The sequence below is a fragment of the Malaclemys terrapin genome, chromosome 6 (assembly GCF_027887155.1).
Source record: "Malaclemys terrapin pileata isolate rMalTer1 chromosome 6, rMalTer1.hap1, whole genome shotgun sequence".
In the NCBI taxonomy this organism is placed as follows: Eukaryota; Metazoa; Chordata; order Testudines; family Emydidae; genus Malaclemys; species Malaclemys terrapin.
This window is the reverse complement of record NC_071510.1, coordinates 7,496,848-7,515,452: the sequence shown is the minus strand read 5'-3', so window position 1 is coordinate 7,515,452 and position 18,605 is coordinate 7,496,848. Positions and strand designations below refer to the sequence as shown.

The following is an 18,605-nucleotide window of genomic DNA, read 5'->3' as shown; positions in this document are numbered from 1 at the left end:
GCAGGGCAGTGAGTAAGCACCAGGGTCTGGGGAGAAGGGAGGAATTAGGGTAAAGAGAGGAGGGAGACTTCAGGGGCCAGGGCCAAGCGGGGTGAGAATTGGGGGGGGGGGAAGAGCTCCTAGAGAGCTGGGGCTAAGGGGAGAGTTATGGTGTGGAGAGCCCCAGGCGTTTCTACTATACCTCACTTGTGCCAAGGTTGACCAGCTGCCACTTGTCAACACTTGACCTGGAAGTGAGCCTTCCAGCCCGAGTAGACAGGCTCTCACACTAGCCAGGCGAGCATTGTGGCTTGGGCAGCAGTTTGGGCTCTCAAACCTCCCCCGCTTCTTCCCTCCAACTGGGTCTGAGCTTGGGTGGCTAGACAAAGTCTCTGCTGGAGCCACAACGTCCACACTGCTGTGTTTAGAGTGCTAGCTGGATCCCCGCTTGCATGAGTCTGCGTCTTTTGGGAGGCTTTCTCCCTGCTGCAGTGTAGTCATACCAGAAAAAACTGAAAAATAAACATTAAAATGGAATACGTCTGGCGAAGTGGGTATTCACCCACGAAAGCTTATGCTCCAATACTTCTGTTAGTCTATAAGGTGCCACAGGACTCTTTGTCGCATTAAAATGGAAGTTGTTCAACAGTTTCCAGATGTTTGACTTTCAAGTCATGCTGGAAGACTTGCATGTTTTCCCATGCGTTGCCTAAGGGCCTGGGTTAAATGGGGGAGTGGATTTCGCAGGTTGAGGTGCAGCAGTGTCTGTTGGATAGGGACGTTTTTGAGACTGTCAATCCAAGGGAAATTTTTGTATATCTTGTTTTGTAAAGAAATGCTGAAGGTTTGTCTACACTGCACTTGGAGGTGTGATTGACGCATATGTACATCTACCTGAGCTGGCTTTCATTTAGCTAGCGTGAGCTCAATAGCAGTGACACTGTGGCAGCACAAACTTCAGCACAGGCTGGCTCCCCGTGTAATAGCACCCAGGGGACTGGGTGGGCTTGCAGCAGCTTTGGTGCTATTGATATTCACGCTGCATTAAAGCTAGCTCAGGTATGTCTACACATGCTTCATTCCCATCTCCAGTTACAGATGCTTTTAATTGAAATCTATAAAGCTGGATTGCTAGAGGTGTACACGAGTAGACATGAATTACAAATAGTACTATAAAATCATTTCCTTTCTTCCTTGCATTACGGTATCACAGAGGTTCTCAAACTAGGGAGCAGGGTGCAGAGTATATTCGGGGGGGGGGCATGAGAAGCTTTTTTTGGGGAAAATAAAGCTTACTGCCCCCATTTTATCCACAGCAATGAATAACTAGCAAAGTTGATTCCTCCACACATATCAATAGGGGTCTACTTAAATCACAGTGAAATCACACATTTTTTGTGGGTTGGTTAGGGCATAAAGAGCAAATTTCTTGGATGAGTTCATACAGTTATATATTCCATGCCACTCTTACTTCTGTGCTGAGGGCTGTACTGCCTTCAGAGCTGGGCGCCTGGCCAGCAGCTGCCTGTCTCCACTCTGCCTTCAGAGCAGGGTGGCTGGAGAGCGGCAGCTGCTGGCTGGGCGCCCATATCTGAGGGAAGCACTGCCGCCAACAGCACAGAAGTAGGGGTGTGGCGGTACCTTACTGTTTTTAATATTTAGTGAAACTTGCATGGTTTTTTTAATTGGTATATGTACTTGTGTGCCGGGAGTGAGGGGCATCCATACTACAGACACACACAAGTGTGGGGCGTGATCAAGTAAGTTTGAGATCCACTGCAATATCTGATCTCAGGATTCTGCAGGAACTGAGATGACATCTCAAATACAGAGAGGGCAAGGAAGGCTGTTCTTTTCCAGTTTCAGAATTTGATGTTGCCAGTGTTGAGCCTAGAACATGCATCTTGTTAGTTGAATAAATCCCTCTTCCAAATGTATGCTTTACAATACAAATATATACTTCAAAAATGTATTCAAGACCATCTGTTAATGGCTTCAGAGCTTTTATTTTATTTATTTATTTATTTATATATTTTAAATAAAGCATTTTAGTTCATATCTCTGAAGACAGTCTCTGAAGTACATGTCCTTCAGTGTGGCTTTTTTCCTGTGCTTGAATGTAGGAGCTGATTTCAGGTTCATGAATTTTCTGGAGACCATAATGCTCTAGGCAGTGTTAACATCTGCTTCCTGGGTGCTATAAATAACTTTTGATTAGTACATCTTTTCACAATCACTTGCTCCCTCAGTGACATGTAAAGCTTTAAATAGTGCTGCAGTCCTTTATAAATCCTAGCAAATCTTCAAAATGTTAACTTATTTGTGTAGTGCCTCAATTCAAAGTTACTGGATTGTCTTGAAGTATAATACACCGGACCCTCTCTAGAACGCGGGGTTTAAGATCCATGCGCGGACCCGCATTAACGCGGGGACCGCGTTACTATGGGTTCCAATGAAGGTAATTAAATTTGGGATCCATGGGCAGTCCCGCGCTATAAGCGAATTCGTGCTTTATAGAGGCGCGTTCTAGCGAGGGTCCGCTGTATGTAGTTTTCCTGTTTGTGGTCATGTTTTGCTATTTCTCTTAAAAATTGGGGCCAGCCTAAGTAAGGGACATTTTGAAAGTGCCTGGTTCTTATGCTCCAATACATCTGTTAGTCTTAAAGGTGCCACAGGACTCTCTGTTGCTTTTTACAGATCCAGACTAACACGGCTACCTCTCTGATACTTCTCCCATCCCTGTGGTTGGTTTGCCGGAAGGTTCTTGGAAGGATTAGATTTGTATTGGTAAATGTTGGTGCAATTCAAATAAATTCTATTTCATTGAATTTTTGCCTTCTGCTTAATTTTTATTGGTTTCCCCCATATATTTTTTTATCTCCTGTTTAATTACCAAAGCACCAAACTGCAGTTCATGTTAAGACCTTTTCTTTCATTCTTACTACCTTAAAAAAAAAAAAAAAAAAAAAAAAAAAAAGTATGAATGAGATGGTGCAGTGATTTTGCTGTGATCCCAGCATTCCTGAAAAACCTTATTGGGAACAGTTGTAATCAATGCTGTTCCGTGGAAGGTAGCACAGTTGGAAATACAGATTAGCTCACTTTGTGTCCAAATGAGCAGAATCCAAGAACATGCCTTCCGGAATGTTAGACTCTTTACTAACATCCCCCAAACCTTATAATTTCTAGTCTGAAAAGTGACTGTGTAAAAATTACGTACTCATTTAGTCACTGATATTTACTTTAGTAAAAAATAACTCTCTATTGTACTATCAGCCCTCCAGAAGCTGCACAGCTTTGAGAGTGAACTGTATTTTTCTGCCCCACGTTAACAGAAATGTTAATTTCAATTGCAAGGGCCTGTGCATTCCCATTGTCTAATTATGTCCTTGTTACACTGATTAACTCAATGGTGGCAAGAGAATTGCACCGATAACTTATTTGGGCTGCAAAATTTTTACTACTCGTGGTGACGCACAAAGTAGAAAGAACCCAACTTGACTTGCAGATACTAGGTTGGCTTTGCAAGCCTGCTGCTTAGAAAATCCATATTTATAAATTAAGGATTCCATATACAGTTTGCTTGATATAATGAGGGTGTCAGACCTTTATGGTGTTGTGTACCAGCAATGACTAGAAAATTAATGGGGGTTGAAGATGCTCAAGAGTTTGAAGGATTGAGCCCTAATCGTGGTACCCCACAATGCTTTTACAAAATCCATTTCAGGGTAGTTTTTATTGTCAGCTACTGACACAGAAATCTAAATTTAGTATTCCATGAGTCAAGGCATAGCTAACCTTTAATGATGACATTCAGTAATGAGGCAGAGATTTATTTTGTACGTGCTTTCTGTGTGAGGGAGTGTGGGGTTGATCACTGAATGTGTCCCTCTCTCAGGAACAGTAGAGTTGTGTGTGTATGGGGCAACTGTCTGCGGGAGCAGAAGGAGAAAACAGGGTTATTGTTATGGAGGTCAGGAGGATATGCCCTTAGGGGAACAGGTCCATTTGATAGTGATGTGTAAAGAACCCTGTTTGCTGGTCCTGGTGAGGTAGGTGAACTTCTGTTGTACTCAGTTAGTGCCATTAGCTTCCCATTTAACCATTCCTGCCATTTAAACAACAAAACGTATACCAAAGCTTTGTTAATTCACCATATTTATTTATATATTATGTTCCTATCCTCTACCCCATTTTGACTTCTAGGTTGTAAGCCTTCGAGAACAGGAATTATCTTACCTAAATCTGTACAGTGCCCAGCGCAATGGGGCTCCAGTCCTGATTGGCGTCTTGAAGCACTACCATAATGTTTATTAATAGTCAGAAAAGCCACAACAATGCAATCAGGATTCATATCAGTCCTGATGAATCTATTTTTCTTACTGTTTCCTAGACCTTGAGAGTGCATGAGACGTGCTGATGTGCAGGGGGCTTGTTTGGTTACTAGTGTAATTCTGCTGAAGTAATTGGCGCTGCAACAGGGGTATTTTGTCACACTAAGCTGCTGCACTGAAACTGTATTCACGTGGGCATAGAAATGGAGCAAGTTTGGAGAAACACCAGAAACTTTCCCCTTAATTTGATTGCTCCCATAAAGTTGTTTTATGATTCCGCAGTGACTTTCATAAATTGGAAGCAACTGAAATGTAGCTTACTGTTGTGTCAAGGGCACCTGGGTTGGTGCTGATAACCATAAGGTACGAGACATAAATACATATATATATATATATATATATATTTCTGTAAAAGGAGTGTTAAATCTATAAAAGAAGACACACAAATTGTCTGATAGGAGGGTGAAGGGATCTGAGATTCCTGTAGCTTCTGGGGGCACGGGTTGGCGACATTGGTCCCTTAAATACAGAACTGAATGCATTGGCGTTGCTGTGACTTAAATCTCCTGTGGTCTAATGACATGCTTACGCACAATTTGGTCTCAAAGCATTTTCACTCTTTGGGTCTCTCTGCTGAGACTGTTAAACAAGAGGTTAGTGCTAATGCTGGTGGTTGCTGTGACATAACCTAGTCTGTTAACTGGAATGAGTAAGTGTTGTACATAATCCACCAAACAGGCTTCAGATGATAGTAAATTTAGATCACTGACTTGGGATGTATTTCAGCTGGAAAATCTCATTCAGTTGAAATTTGAATTCTGTATCATCATCTGTAATTTTAATTTGTAAATGCAGAAGTTTTGGTGTAATGTGCTCCCTAACCCCCCAACCATACACACACGCGGTCCATGCTGTTAGTATGAATTAATAATGTCTAATACGTACTTCAGGTACATCACCTGCCCTGTTCACTCCGCTCATGAACTCCAGGCGGTGAATAACAAAGACTACATTTAGACTTTGCACAGCTTGGTTCCCACAAATCAAAACTCCAGATTAGTCTTAATTAGATGCTGAGGCTAAACTTGTTTATTACCTGCTACCTCGTTAGATATAGGTTTAATTTTTGGGTGAAAATTCATAACTTGTTAGCAAATCTTACAAAGTAAGCCAACATTTTGGAGTCTGTATTGGAAAACATGGAGATAGTCAACATTATGAGAGTTAAAAATCTGATATACATGGTCTACTTCTGAAGTCAGTACTTAATGGCACATAAATAATAACTATGTCCAATAGTTACCACACAGCAGTATCTGAGATAATGAAGATACTTTGTGAGTACAGGAAAAAATTGTGATCTCTCACATACAGTATAATGTTTAATTGTTGGCAAATGTTTTTCTGATAGCGATTAAACCCTGCAGTGGTTACTAGGACAAGCTATTTAAGGTGAAATCACTGACCATGCAAAACCAAACGTGCTGAGCACAAACTAGTTTTCTTGTAAGCATCTCAGGGTTGAACTGTGTGTCCTCCATGTAATCAGAACTGTCAAATTAACTGTTGGAGGTGCTTGTTCCTGGGCGAACACTTTTTAAATTTAATAACAGCTGCTTAGAGTAGAAAAACTTGATTGCTTAGCTAGGCTGACATGTAACTCTCTTCACAGGGTGCCCGGTTTTCCACACACCACAGCCAGTGCTTTTAGCAAGGTACTCTATGCAACAAAATATTACGTCCTGGGCCACTGCAGCTAGTCACCATCTTTAGATATAATGACTTGACCATTATGTTAATTTTCAACCATGTCAAATAGCACAGTAAACTGTAGTGTGTGCTTTCCATACATACTGCCTTTCTCTTACCCTCACAGCTGTGGCCTGTTGCTTAGGAAATTAAATCCATTCTGAAGTGAGCTACACCAGTGGTCTTCAGACTTCATGATTTTACATGTTTAATAGAATATCACTTTCCTTTCCTTGGTTGTCTGTTGTAAGGGAGAGAGGTCTAAAAAAGAACTAAAGCTTAGAAATCATAGTGCAGTATACACAGTTTTGGGGAAAGTACATTTGACTAGTCTGTATAAAGTTCCTGGATATTCAGTGCTTTTTTAAAGTCCGCTCACAAGGTCAAGTGTAGGAGCACATAGCTAAGAAAATGAATCTACAGAATATACATTCAGAGAACTTTGTTTTTAAATATAAATAATTTACCATGTTTGGGATTTGGCTTTAAAATGGTCTCTGTACTGAAAAGTATCAGTAGTTCTTATTTGCGATGTATTGTTTCTTTAGTTTCCCAACCGAGAAAATTACTTAAAATGAAAATAAAGGATTGTTCGGGCAGCACTTCTCTCAAAGTGCTCATTGGCATGCTTCGCAAGTATATAGCCCTCTCTTCCCAGCCGTGGGCATTGAGGATGGGTCCGTGTAGCTGCAGTGAGCAGAAAATTGAAATAATGAAGAAATCAGGCCAAGAGTATTATTGTAGCCACATAGAACACGTGAAATACATATTTAAACACCCACTATTTAACAGACTCTTTATCATGAAATAAATACACACTCCCGTTTGCAAGGTAACAATAGGCGGTAAGATGTCTGAAATAGCTGCTGGTAATTTGAGATGATTTTTTTCACTTTATCAAGCCAAGAATGGCTAGAGCACTAGAGCGGTGCTTGTTAGTGGTATCTCGACTCAGTTTTTGATTGCTGCAAGAGTTCTATTTTTAGATCTATTGATGTGCAACAAGAAAGGGCTGCTCCACGCCTTCTGTCACAAGATTGTAGAGAACCTGAAGCTGAAGTGTGCATTGGTGATTATTCAGAGAGACGTTCGTTACCTTGAGGAGATATAAAATGATTTAAAATAGTACAATTAAATGTGTTATGATGCTTACTCAGTGGATTACACTAAAATTAACCTTATTTAAGAGTAAAAAGTGCAGAAAATGCCATTGAGAAAAATTACATAATTTGTCTTTTTTGCTTAGGATTTGTTGTCACTGAACAAGTCGCTGTAAGCACATTTTAAACACACACTGAAGTAATGATATGTTTTCCAGATTATTTCACCAATGACACATTTTCTGTTCACAGAACCCAGCTGTCTCCAATTCCAGCTGGTCAGAACTAGATGTACTCATGTTGGCAGGAACGGTTGGCCATGCTGTGAGCCTGGGAGCAAGCAGCTTCGTTGAAGAGGAGCACCAAACCTGGTATTTTCTTATCAGTTCTCTTTGCCTGGCACTGTGCCAGGAAATTTGTAGACACTACTTTCTTGTGAAAGAATGTGATCTTCAGCTTAGTACTGCTGCGAAGCAAAATTTTGAAGATATTGAGGAAACCTCCCAGTGCAGGAATGTTGATATACCATCGTGTGACTCAAAATTGGGCAAAGTCACCTCTTCAGGTGAATTTCTAAAAGGCTCAGAAAAGTGGATGGGTTTAGCAAGTCCATGGATCATCCTTATTTGCTGTCGGTTACTTCGTTCATTAAATCAGACGGGAGTTCAGTGGGCTCATCGACCCGACTTTGGACATTGGTTGACAAGGTGGGTATCTGAGTTGGATGATAGTTACTACATTAAAATGTCATGTCTGTCTTTGTGTTTAGCTAAGGGGATAATGATTTAATATTCTGTTGGAGTAGTTGTCCTGTGCAATGTATTTACCACCACTAGGCTACTGTCCTTAGCAGTAATCAAAATTTATAATCTAATCCTTGAAAAGTTGAAACATGTTTTTTTATCAGTGATTTAATGTTCTTCAATAACTAAGTCAACAGTGGCTGGCATAGTATATAGAGACTCGTGTAGTAGAATTAATGTATATTAAAGCAGAACATTCAAGGCGTAATTCCTAACTTTACTAAGTTAGTAAAGTGGTACATGTAGGTACCAATGACATAGGGAAGTATAAGAGAGAGGTCCTGGAAGCCAAATTTAGGCTGCTAGGTAAGAGATTGAAGTCCAGAACCTCCATGGTAGCATTCTCTGAGATGCTCCAAGTTCCACATGCAGGGCCAGGCAGAACTGCAGAGTCTCAATGCGTGGATGAGACAATGGTGTAGGGAGGAGGGGTTTAGATTTATTAGGAACTGGGGAAACTTTTGGGAAAGGGGGAGACTATACAGGAAGGATGGGCTCCACCTAAACCAAAATGGAACCAGATTGCTGGCACTTAACATTAAAAAGGTCGTAGAGCATTTTTTAAACTAAGGGCTGAGGGAAAGCCAACAGGTGCGGAGGAGCATGTGGTTTGGACATCCCTTAGGGGAGGATCTATTAATAGAGAATCCCTAGGTCCTAGTGAGGATGAGAGGATGGAAAATGGTAAAATAATAGGAAATAAGCAGTGAGAGGCAAAAAGGCATCCTTTAAAAAGTGGAAGTTAAATCCTGGTGAGGAAAAGAGAGAGGAGCATAAACACTGGCAAATAAAGCATAAAAATACAATTAGGAAGGCCAAAAAAGAATTTGAGGAACAGTTAGCCAAAGACTCAAAAAGTAATAGTAACTGTTTTTTTAAGTACATCAGAAGCAGGAAGCTGCTAAACAACCAATGGGGCCACTGGACGATTGAGGTGCTAAAGGAGCACTCAAAGACGACAAAGCCATAGCGGAGAAACTGAATGAATTCTTTGCGTAGGTCTTCACAGCTGAGGATGAGGGAGATTCCCAAACCTGAGCCATTCTTTTTAGGTGACAGATCTGAAGAACTGTCCCAGATTGAGGTATCATTAGAGGAGGTTTGGGAACAAATTGATAAATTAAACCTCAATAAGTCTCCAGGACCAGATGGTATTCACCCAAGAGTTCTGAAGGAACTCAAATGTGAAATTGCAGAACTACTAACTGTGGTATGTAACCTATCATTTATATCAACTTCTGTACCAGATGACTGGAGGATAGTTAATGTGATGCCAATCTTTAAAAAGGGCTCGAGAGGTGATCCCGGCAATAACAGGCCTGTAATCCTGACTTCAGTACCGGGCAAACTGGTTGAAACTATAATAGAGAACAATATTGTCAGATATATAGATGAACATAATTTGTTGAGGAAGAGTCAACATGGTTTTAGTAAAGGGAAATCATGCCTCACCAATCTACTAGAATTCTTTGAGGGGTCAACAAGCATGTGGACCAAGGGGATCCAGTGGATATAGCATACTTAGATTTTCAGAAAGCATTTGACAGGGTCCCTCACCAAAGGCTCTTTCGCAAAGTAAGCTGCCACGGGATAAGAGGGAAGATGATCTCATGGACTGGTAACTGATTAAAAGATAGGAAACAAAGGGTAGGTATAAATGGTCGGTTCTTAGAATGGAGAGAGGTAAATAGTGGTTGGTGTTCCTCAAGGGTCTGTTCTGGGACCAGTCCTATTCAACATATTCATAAATGATCTGGAGAAAGGGATAAAAAGTGAGGTGGCAAATTTTGCAGATGATACAAAATTACTAAAGATAGTTAAGACCCAGGCAGACTGCGATGAGCTACAAAAGGGTCTCTCAAAACTGAGTAACTGGGCTACAAAATGGCAGATGAAATTTAATGTTGATAAATGCAAAGTAATGCACATTGGAAAGCATAATCCCAACTATATATATAAAATGATGGGGTCGAAATTAGCTGTTACCACTCAAGAAAGAGATCTTGGAATCATTGTGGATAGTTCGCTGAAAACATCCACTCAGTGTGCAGCAGCAGTCAAAAAAGTGAACAGAATGCTGGGAATAATTAAGAAAGGGATAGATAATAGGACAGAAATATCATGTTGCCTCTATATAAATCCATGGTAGGCCCACATCTTGAATACCGTGTGCAGATGTGGTCACCCCTCTCAAAAAAGATATATTGGAATTGGAAAAGGTTCAGAAAAGGGCAACAAAAATGATTAGTGGTATGGAACAGCTTCCGTATGAGGAGAGATTACTAAGACTGGGACTTTTCATCTTGGAAAAGAGATGGCTAAGGGGAGATATGATTGAGGTCTTTAAAATCATGACTGGTGTAGAGAAAGTAAATAAGGAAGTGTTTACTACTTCTCATAACACAAGAACTAGGGGTCACCAAATGAAATTAATAGACAGCAGGTTTAAAACAAATAAAAGGAATTATTTCTTCAAACAACACATAGTCAACCTGTGGAACTCCTTGCCAGAGAATGTTGTGAAGGCCAAGCCCATAACAGGGTTCAAAAAAAGAGCTAGATAAATTCATGGAGGATAGGTCCGTCAATGGCTATTAGCCAGGATGGGCAGGAATGGGTGTCCCTAGCCTCTGGAATGAGCGACGGGATGGATCACTTGATGATTGCCTGTTTTGTTCATTCCCTCTGGGGCACCTGGCATTGGTCACTGTCGGTAGACAGGAAACTGGGCTAGATGGACCTTTGGTCTGACCCAATAGGGCCATTTTTATGTTCTTATAATGGAGAATAACGGTGCTTGGAGTGCTTTCTGATTGGTCACATGGGCTATGGGTGTGGGGGGAAGGGGAGAGAATTTTTCTTCAATCTAACACAATAGGGCATTACATTAGAAATCTGAGGTCATTTATTGGTAATGACTTTAGGTAATGACTGGCCTGTGCAATCAAAGGCCTTGTCTACACTACGAGAGTAGTTCGATTTTACTTAAATCGAATTTTTGGAATCGATATTGCAAAGTCGAACGTGTGTGTCCACACTAAGGACAGTAATTCGACTTTGTGAGTCCACACTAACGGGGAAAGCGTCGACATTGGAAGCTGTGCACTGTGGGCAGCTATCCCACAGTTCCCGGAGTCCCCGCTGCCCATTGGAATTCTGGGTGGAGCCGCAAATGCCTTCTGGGTAAAAAAAAGGTGTCCAGGGTGCTTTTGGGTAACTGTCGTCATCCGTCCATCACTCCCGCCCTCCCTCCCTGAAAGCGCCGGCGGGAAATCAGTTCGCGCACTTTTCTAGTCAGTGACAGCGCGGACGCCCCAGCACTGCGAGCCTGGAGCACACTGCGACCATCGCTGCAGTTGTGGCCGCTCTCAACGCCTCGCAGCTTATCATACACCTTTCCCTGAGGCAGATGCAGATAAGTCAGGCGAGGAGGCTACGTCACCGCGGTGATGGCCTGAAGTCCGAGAGTAGCACAGACCTCTCAGAAAGCAGGGGACCCAGCGCCGAGGACATCACGGTCGCAATGGGTCATGTTGATGCCGTGGAACGGCGATTCTGGGCACGGGAAACAAGCACTGAGTGGTGGGACCGCATAGTGCTGCAGGTCTGGGATGAATCCCAGTGGCTGCGAAACTTTCGCATGCGGAAGGGAACTTTCCTGGAACTTTGTGAGTTGCTGTCCCCTGCCCTGAAGCGCAATGACACCCGGATGCGAGTAGCCCTGACTGTCCAGAAGCGAGTGGCCATAGCCCTCTGGAAGCTTGCAACGCCAGACAGCTACCGGTCAGTCGCGAACCAGTTTGGGGTGGGCAAATCTACTGTGGGGGTTGTTGTGATGCAAGTAGCCAAGGCAATCGTTGATGTACTGCTGCCAAAGGTAGTGACCCTGGGAAACGTGGAGGCGATCATAGATGGCTTCGCAGCGATGGGATTCCCAAACTGCGGTGGGGCCATAGATGGAACTCACATCCCTATCCTGGCACCGGACCACCAGGCCAGCCAGTACATTAACAGAAAGGGCTACTTTTCCATGGTGCTGCAAGCACTGGTGGACCACAGGGGACGTTTTACAAACATCTACGTGGGATGGCCGGGCAAGGTTCATGACGCTCGTGTTTTCAGGAACTCTGGTCTGTTTAGACGGCTGCAGCAAGGTATTTACTTCCCGGACCACAAAATAACTGTTGGGGATGTGGAGATGCCTATAGTCATCCTCGGGGACCCAGCCTACCCGCTAATGCCCTGGCTCATGAAGCCCTATACTGGCGCCCTGGACAGTGAAAAAGAACTCTTCAACTACCGGCTGAGCAAGTGCAGAATGGTGGTGGAGTGTGCTTTTGGCCGTCTCAAGGGGAGATGGAGAAGCTTGCTGACTCGCTGTGATCTCAGCGAAACCAATATCCCCATTGTTATAGCAGCTTGCTGTGTGCTCCACAATCTCTGTGAGAGCAAGGGGGAGACCTTCATGGCGGGGTGGGAGGTTGAGGAAAATAGCCTGGCTTCTGATTACGCACAGCCAGACAGCCGGGCGATTAGAAGAGACCAGCGGGACGCGCTGTGCATCCGGGAGGCTTTGAAAGCTAAGTTCCTGAGTGAGCAGGGTAACCTGTGACTGTAAAGTTTGTGTACAGAGAAGCCGAACCTGCCCCCGTTTCTTTACCCAGTTTATGTTGACTATCCTCTCCAGTTACATACCCCCTTCTCCCCCCCTTCCAACACACGTTTCAAAATAAAATCAGTTCTACTTTGTTAATGAACACCGTTTTCTTTACTACTGTTTTCGCGGGAATTTTTTAAAACTGGGACGCGGATTGTGGTGCGGAGCGGGTGTAGTGTAGTGACGCAAAGAAAGCTTCTAAACTCAAGGATTGACAGGCTCCGCTGTGGTGGTCTGGTTCTTTCAACGGAGCCTGTCACCCCTCCTGATCGGGACTGTGTGTATGGGGGGGCTATGTGACTTTGTGGCAGGGGGAGGACGGTTACAGATCTCCTGCTGTGTGGCTCTGTGATCCTGCATAAGGACCGCCGCTTAAGATCTGTAACTGCCCTCCCCCGCCACAAAGTCACAGAGCAACCCACCCCCCACTACAGAACATGAAAACCACCTCCCAGACTGACCAGGGCAACTAGTCACTGCACTGTGTATGTGCCCTGCTGCTGTACCTGCCCCCGCCTATGTACCCTGCCAAAGGTGACTGTCCTGTCCAATTACCATCCCCCTTTCCCCCCCTCCTCCAAAAGAACATGATGGAAACATTAGTTAACAGAAACATATTTTTTATTATCAACTACACATGGAACTGGGAGGTGAAACTTGGACGGGGGCTTGTGTCAGGCGGGAAGGAAAGAACTTGTCAAATTTTGGGGAATGAGAGCCTTCTGCTACTAGAGCTCTCTGCAGGGGTGGAGTGAGAGTTGGCGTGGACTCTGCCGCCTCTCCTTCTGGGTGAGGGGGGTATGGGACTTGGTGGCGGGGGAGGGCGGTTAGAGATGGACTGCAGTGGGGCTCTGTCCTCCTGCAGAACATCCACAAGGCGCCGGAGCGTGTCCGTTTGCTCCCTCAGTAGTCCAAGCAGGGTTTGAGTCGCCTGCTGGTCTTCCTGCCGCCACCTCTCCTCCCGATCCATGTTTGCTTGCTGCATTTGGGACAAGTTCTCCCGCCACTGGGTCTGCTGTGCTGCCTGGGCTCGGGAGCAGGCCATAAGCTCTGAGAACATGTCCTCCCGTGTCCTCTTCTTCCTATGCCTAATCCTCGCTAGCCTCTGGGAGTGTGATGCCAGGCTAGGTTGTGAGACAGTCGCAGATGGGGCTGTGGGAATGGGAAAAAGGGAGTGAATTCCTCAGAAAGATAAATGTAGTTGTGAACAAAGAACATAGTCTTTCTCTGTGAACAAGACCATGCACAGCACCTATCACATGCGCACTCAGCACAAGGTCGAATTCTCGGCCTTCGCATTCAGTGCCTGGGGTCTTGCACAGCACATTTGAGAACCGTGTCAGGACAACGGAATTTCTGTTGCAGGCAGACATGGTAAGCCGTAGACTCGTGGCAGCTTAAAACTTTAATATTAGCAATGGCCTCATTTCACATTGAAATCAATGTCGGTCCCTGCTGCCAGCAATCCGGCAAGCAGGAACTCTGCTCCTGTCCCACACCCTCGCGGCTGTCCCCGGGAACGATCCCTTTCGGCTGCCCCTCTCCCGCCTCCACCGCGTGGCTGCAAACCAGCGGTTACAGTTCTGTAAAGGAACGGTAAAGCAGTCCCAACACTAACATTCCCCTACCTCATTCAAAGCAGGTCACCATGAGCGACATCACCCTCATGAGGATCTCTGACAGTGAGAAAGAGAGAATGCTCCGGGAAAGCCTCCAAAGACCAGGGCCGTATGCCGCCCTGCTGTGCAGAGCAATGATTCCCGAGTACTTGCTTGTCTCGTGGCGCGGCAACGTGTCGTACTACAGAGGACCCAATAAGGCCGCTCTCCCCAGGAACCTAATGCAACGGATTTCCAATTACCTCCAGGAGAGCTTCCTCGAGATGTCACAGGAGGATTTCTGCTCCATCCCCGGACATATAGACCGCATTTTACTGTAGCTGCTGTAGCAGTGACTAAACAGTAGAGCGGCTTGGGCAGGACAATCATGCAAAACTGGACATTGCTAGATTTTTTTTTCAATAGTTGCACTGCCCATGACTGAACCGTTAAGCGCCTAGGGCAAACTAATCATGAGAAACCCATTTTTTTAATTGTTAATATTCCTGTTCTGTTAAAAATAAATGTTTAGATGTTTACAACACTTACTGGCTGATCCTTCCCCAGATTCTGTGTCCGGGGTAACGGCTGGGGACGGTTGGTAGGGGATCTCTGTAAGGATGATGAAGAGATCCTGGCTGTCGGGGAAACCAGCGTTGTGAGTGCTGTCGACTGCCTCGTCCACCTCTTCTCCTTCCTCATCTTCCCCGTCCGCTAACATGTCCGAGGATCCGGCCGTGGACAATATCCCATCCTCAGAGTCCACGGTCACTGGTGGGGTAGTGGTGGCGGCCGCACCTAGGATGGAATGCAGTGCCTCGTAGAAACGGGATGTCTGGGGATGGGATCCGGAGCGTCCGTTTGCCTCTTTGGTCTTCTGGTAGCCTTGTCTCAGCTCCTTGATTTTCATGCGGCACTGCGTTGCATCCCGGCTGTATCCTCTCTCTGACATGTCTTTAGAGATCTTCTCGTAGATCTTTGCATTCCGTTTCTTGGAGCGCAGCTCGGAAAGCACGGACTCATCACCCCACACAGCGATGAGATCCAAGACTTCCCGATCAGTCCATGCTGGGGCCCTCTTTCTATTCTGAGATTGCACGGCCATCACTGCTGGAGAGCTCTGCATCATTGCCAGTGCTGCTGAGCTCGCCACAATGTCCAGACAGGAAATGAGATTCAAACTGGCCAGACAGGAAAAGGAATTCAAATTCAAATTTTCCCGGGGCTTTTCCTGTGTGGCTGTTCAGAGCATCCGAGCTCGTACTGCTGTCCAGAGCGTCAACAGAGTGGTGCACTGTGGGATAGCTCCCGGAGCTATTAGCGTCGATTTCCATCCACACCTAGCCTAATTCGACATGGCCATGTCGAATTTAGCGCTACTCCCCTCGTCGGGGAGGAGTACAGAAGTCGAATTAAAGAGACCTCTATATCGAACTAAATACCTTCGCGGTGTGGACGGGTGCAGGGTTAATTCGATGTAACGGCGCTAACTTCGACATAAACGCCTAGTGTAGACCAGGCCAAAGTCATGGCATTTGGAACAAATAAAAAATATTAACATACATTAACATACGGAGATAGACATTCAGCTGCTGGTTTCCTGCTTGGCTTTTGGGTTCAGTTGCAGATGTCGAGTTTCCTATTTAAAAAAAAAAAAAAAAAAAAAAAAAAAAAATGCCTAGATCCCAGTACTGGAAACTTCATATCTCACCATTTACTATCAGGATAGCTGAGGTCAGATGAAGTACTCTGTCTAATGTGATTTTTCTATAGTGTCTGTGTGCCAGCACTCCCTATGTTTCAGTATTTGGCAATGGGCAGGGTATTCAGTGTATAGCACTTGCCTATGGAATGCACTCCACCTGCTGGTCTAAAAGAGAGAACTTCTGTGCACCTTTAGGGCATGATGCAAGGCCCACGTCTGTCTTGTTTTCTATTTATTGTATTACCATAACACTAGGATTCATAGTCATGGACCAAGACCCCCTTTGTACTAATAGGTTTGTTTTGTTTTGGTGATTGTTCTTATTTTGCTATTGGAAGAAAAAGTGTGTTCTACAGTGTTTGTGTGTCCTTAGACGTGATGGCTAGGGAACATTTTATACACTTTATACATCTAAAATTAAATAAAATGGATATATATGCTGAGTTATCGTTTAAAGAGATGCATGTGAAGTACTGTAACAATCCTTGTTGCCTTATATTAGTTGGAGAAACTAGAATGCTGTAGTAGAAGTGATAGTGAATTTTCCACATATATGTAATGTATATAACCAAAATTTTGGTTTTAAATCATTAGAATTTTTTATTATATCATATGAAACTTTGTTTTATCCAGTTAAAACAGACCAGCTAACATATGGTGAGACATGATTACTTTTAAACATGCATGCTTGAATAGAAAACCTCATTAAGAAAATAGTTTTTCTAAAGATACTAAAATATTTGACCACATCTCTGAGAGAGCTAGTAACAGATGTCAGTGCAGTGATTAATTTGGAAATTCAGTACAGTAGCTGGAGCGATGTTAAATGTATTTTAGCAGTAATCATAGATTTTTTTTTTCTTTTACAGTTCTGAACATAAAGCTGTACTGTCCCTTCTGGCAGCTATCTCCTTAGTTATGATCTTTATTCTGGTTCAGAGGAGATGCTCCCTGGTTTCGAAAATAGCGATGGCACTTGGGCTCTTGGGAGTCTACAGTTACCAGGCAGCCATTGGAAATGTTGTATTTCCATGGCAACAAGACAGCAAAGATATCTCAAAGTAAGTTCATCAGCAGATATGTAAATCAACTTCTAGAACAGTCGTAACACCTTGGATACTGAAAAATAGCACAGTTATCTCTGTTAGAATCAGGCTGTTATGAGCGAAGGGACGGTTCTTTTAAGGATGTGCACTAACAAGTTTCGTGTTATGTCTTTAGATAATTTTTGAGTACAATAAAGTGGTATGTTACTGTACTGTATCTCAAATTGGAAACCTGTCAAAGGCTGACACACACACTGACTACCTTGAGGCATAGCTTATTGATCTAGCCAGTTACCATTTTTTTCTATTTCCATTATTGAATCTGTCTTTTAAAGATTACTACCTTTGCTGTTTTATTTACTATTGTGTTTTTAGTACAGAACAATGCCAAACTGACTTATTTATAACAATGAAATGGTTTACTATTCGACTACAAGGCTAAAAATGCATTTAGGAAACGGTTTCCCTGTGCCTTTCTGTTTCTTACAGCTGAGAGTTGTATAACCTATCCTTTCAAGCTGTAATAGATGTCTGCTTTTGGGGTCTAAAGCTTGCAGCATTATACAGACTGAGAACTTTCGAAGCTAAGAGTTTTGAGTCTCCTTTCCCACCACGACTGTCAGCAGGTGATATGTTGTTTACCATGTGAGAGGAAACAACCCAATGATGCTTCTAATTCATGAGGGCTTTTTTTCTCATACTCAGCATTAGCTGCTTTTGGAGGGCATGAGAGCATCTTTGATTCTTTTATAGCCTGTCTGATATTTTTCACTTTTTGTTGTGATATACCTGCATCTGCAGCTCCAATATGCTCTAAAGGGAGCATCAGAATTATGGGAAATCCCCAGGATGCATTCCTGTAGTCGTCTGGGGGAAATTCTAGAAAGATGATTGGCTTGTGGCTAGAATAAATTGTGCAGAGATCACTTAGAATTTGACCTGAGTCTGGGTAGCTTGGGTTCAGGATTTGGGATCAGAGGCCACACCCTCTGTAAGAAGTAGAGATTGGGAATTACCTTGGAAAGCATCCTAGGAAAAGATTTTCAGACGAACTAAGGCCAAATTTACCAGTGGTACATATATTTATTTTATATGCAGTAGAGATATTTGAAGAGAACTTCACTTCCTTAATTAGTATTAAGGTATTTGATCTTCTGCATACAAAAATCTCCATTGGCTTTTACTTGGACTACAGAATCTGGCTACGTGCTTGAATGTGTGTGTCTGGAAATTCATCTGATTGCTAAATATGATCTTTAGTTTTATGTTTGACTACAATTCCTTAGGGTAGAATGCGATTCCTTCAGTGAGAGGAAAAATACTGCAATGTGGAACAGAATGTTAACTGCATCAGCTGAGCTGCAAATTAAAAGAATAGTTACAGTAATAAGTGGAGTTCTTAAATTTACAAAGTGACCAAAACAACAAGGAGTCTGGTGGCACCTTAAAGACTAACAGATTTATTTGGGCATAAGCTTTCGTGAGTAAAAACCTCACTTCTTCGGACCAAAGCTTTCACTGACAGCTGATTTACACTATAGTCAGCATCTTAATTGCAATTAGAATTGACTAAGCAAATACAGGGCTTTTATACTCTCTCAGCTTAATTTTAAATGTGAATATGGTGATTTGCT

At 43.4% G+C, this 18,605-nt stretch overlaps 1 protein-coding gene across 2 annotated transcripts in view; it reads left to right on the top strand.

Annotated features, from left to right (window-relative positions):
- The window catches only part of PIGG (phosphatidylinositol glycan anchor biosynthesis class G), a 121,221-nt gene that overhangs the window by 55,434 nt on the left and 47,182 nt on the right, over positions 1-18,605 (top strand). For both annotated transcript variants that reach the window (XM_054031688.1, XM_054031690.1), the window contains exons 9-10: positions 7,415-7,869; positions 16,795-16,986. In XM_054031688.1, the coding sequence (XP_053887663.1) occupies positions 7,415-7,869; positions 16,795-16,986 (647 nt within the window). The remainder of the gene's footprint in view (positions 1-7,414; positions 7,870-16,794; positions 16,987-18,605) is intronic.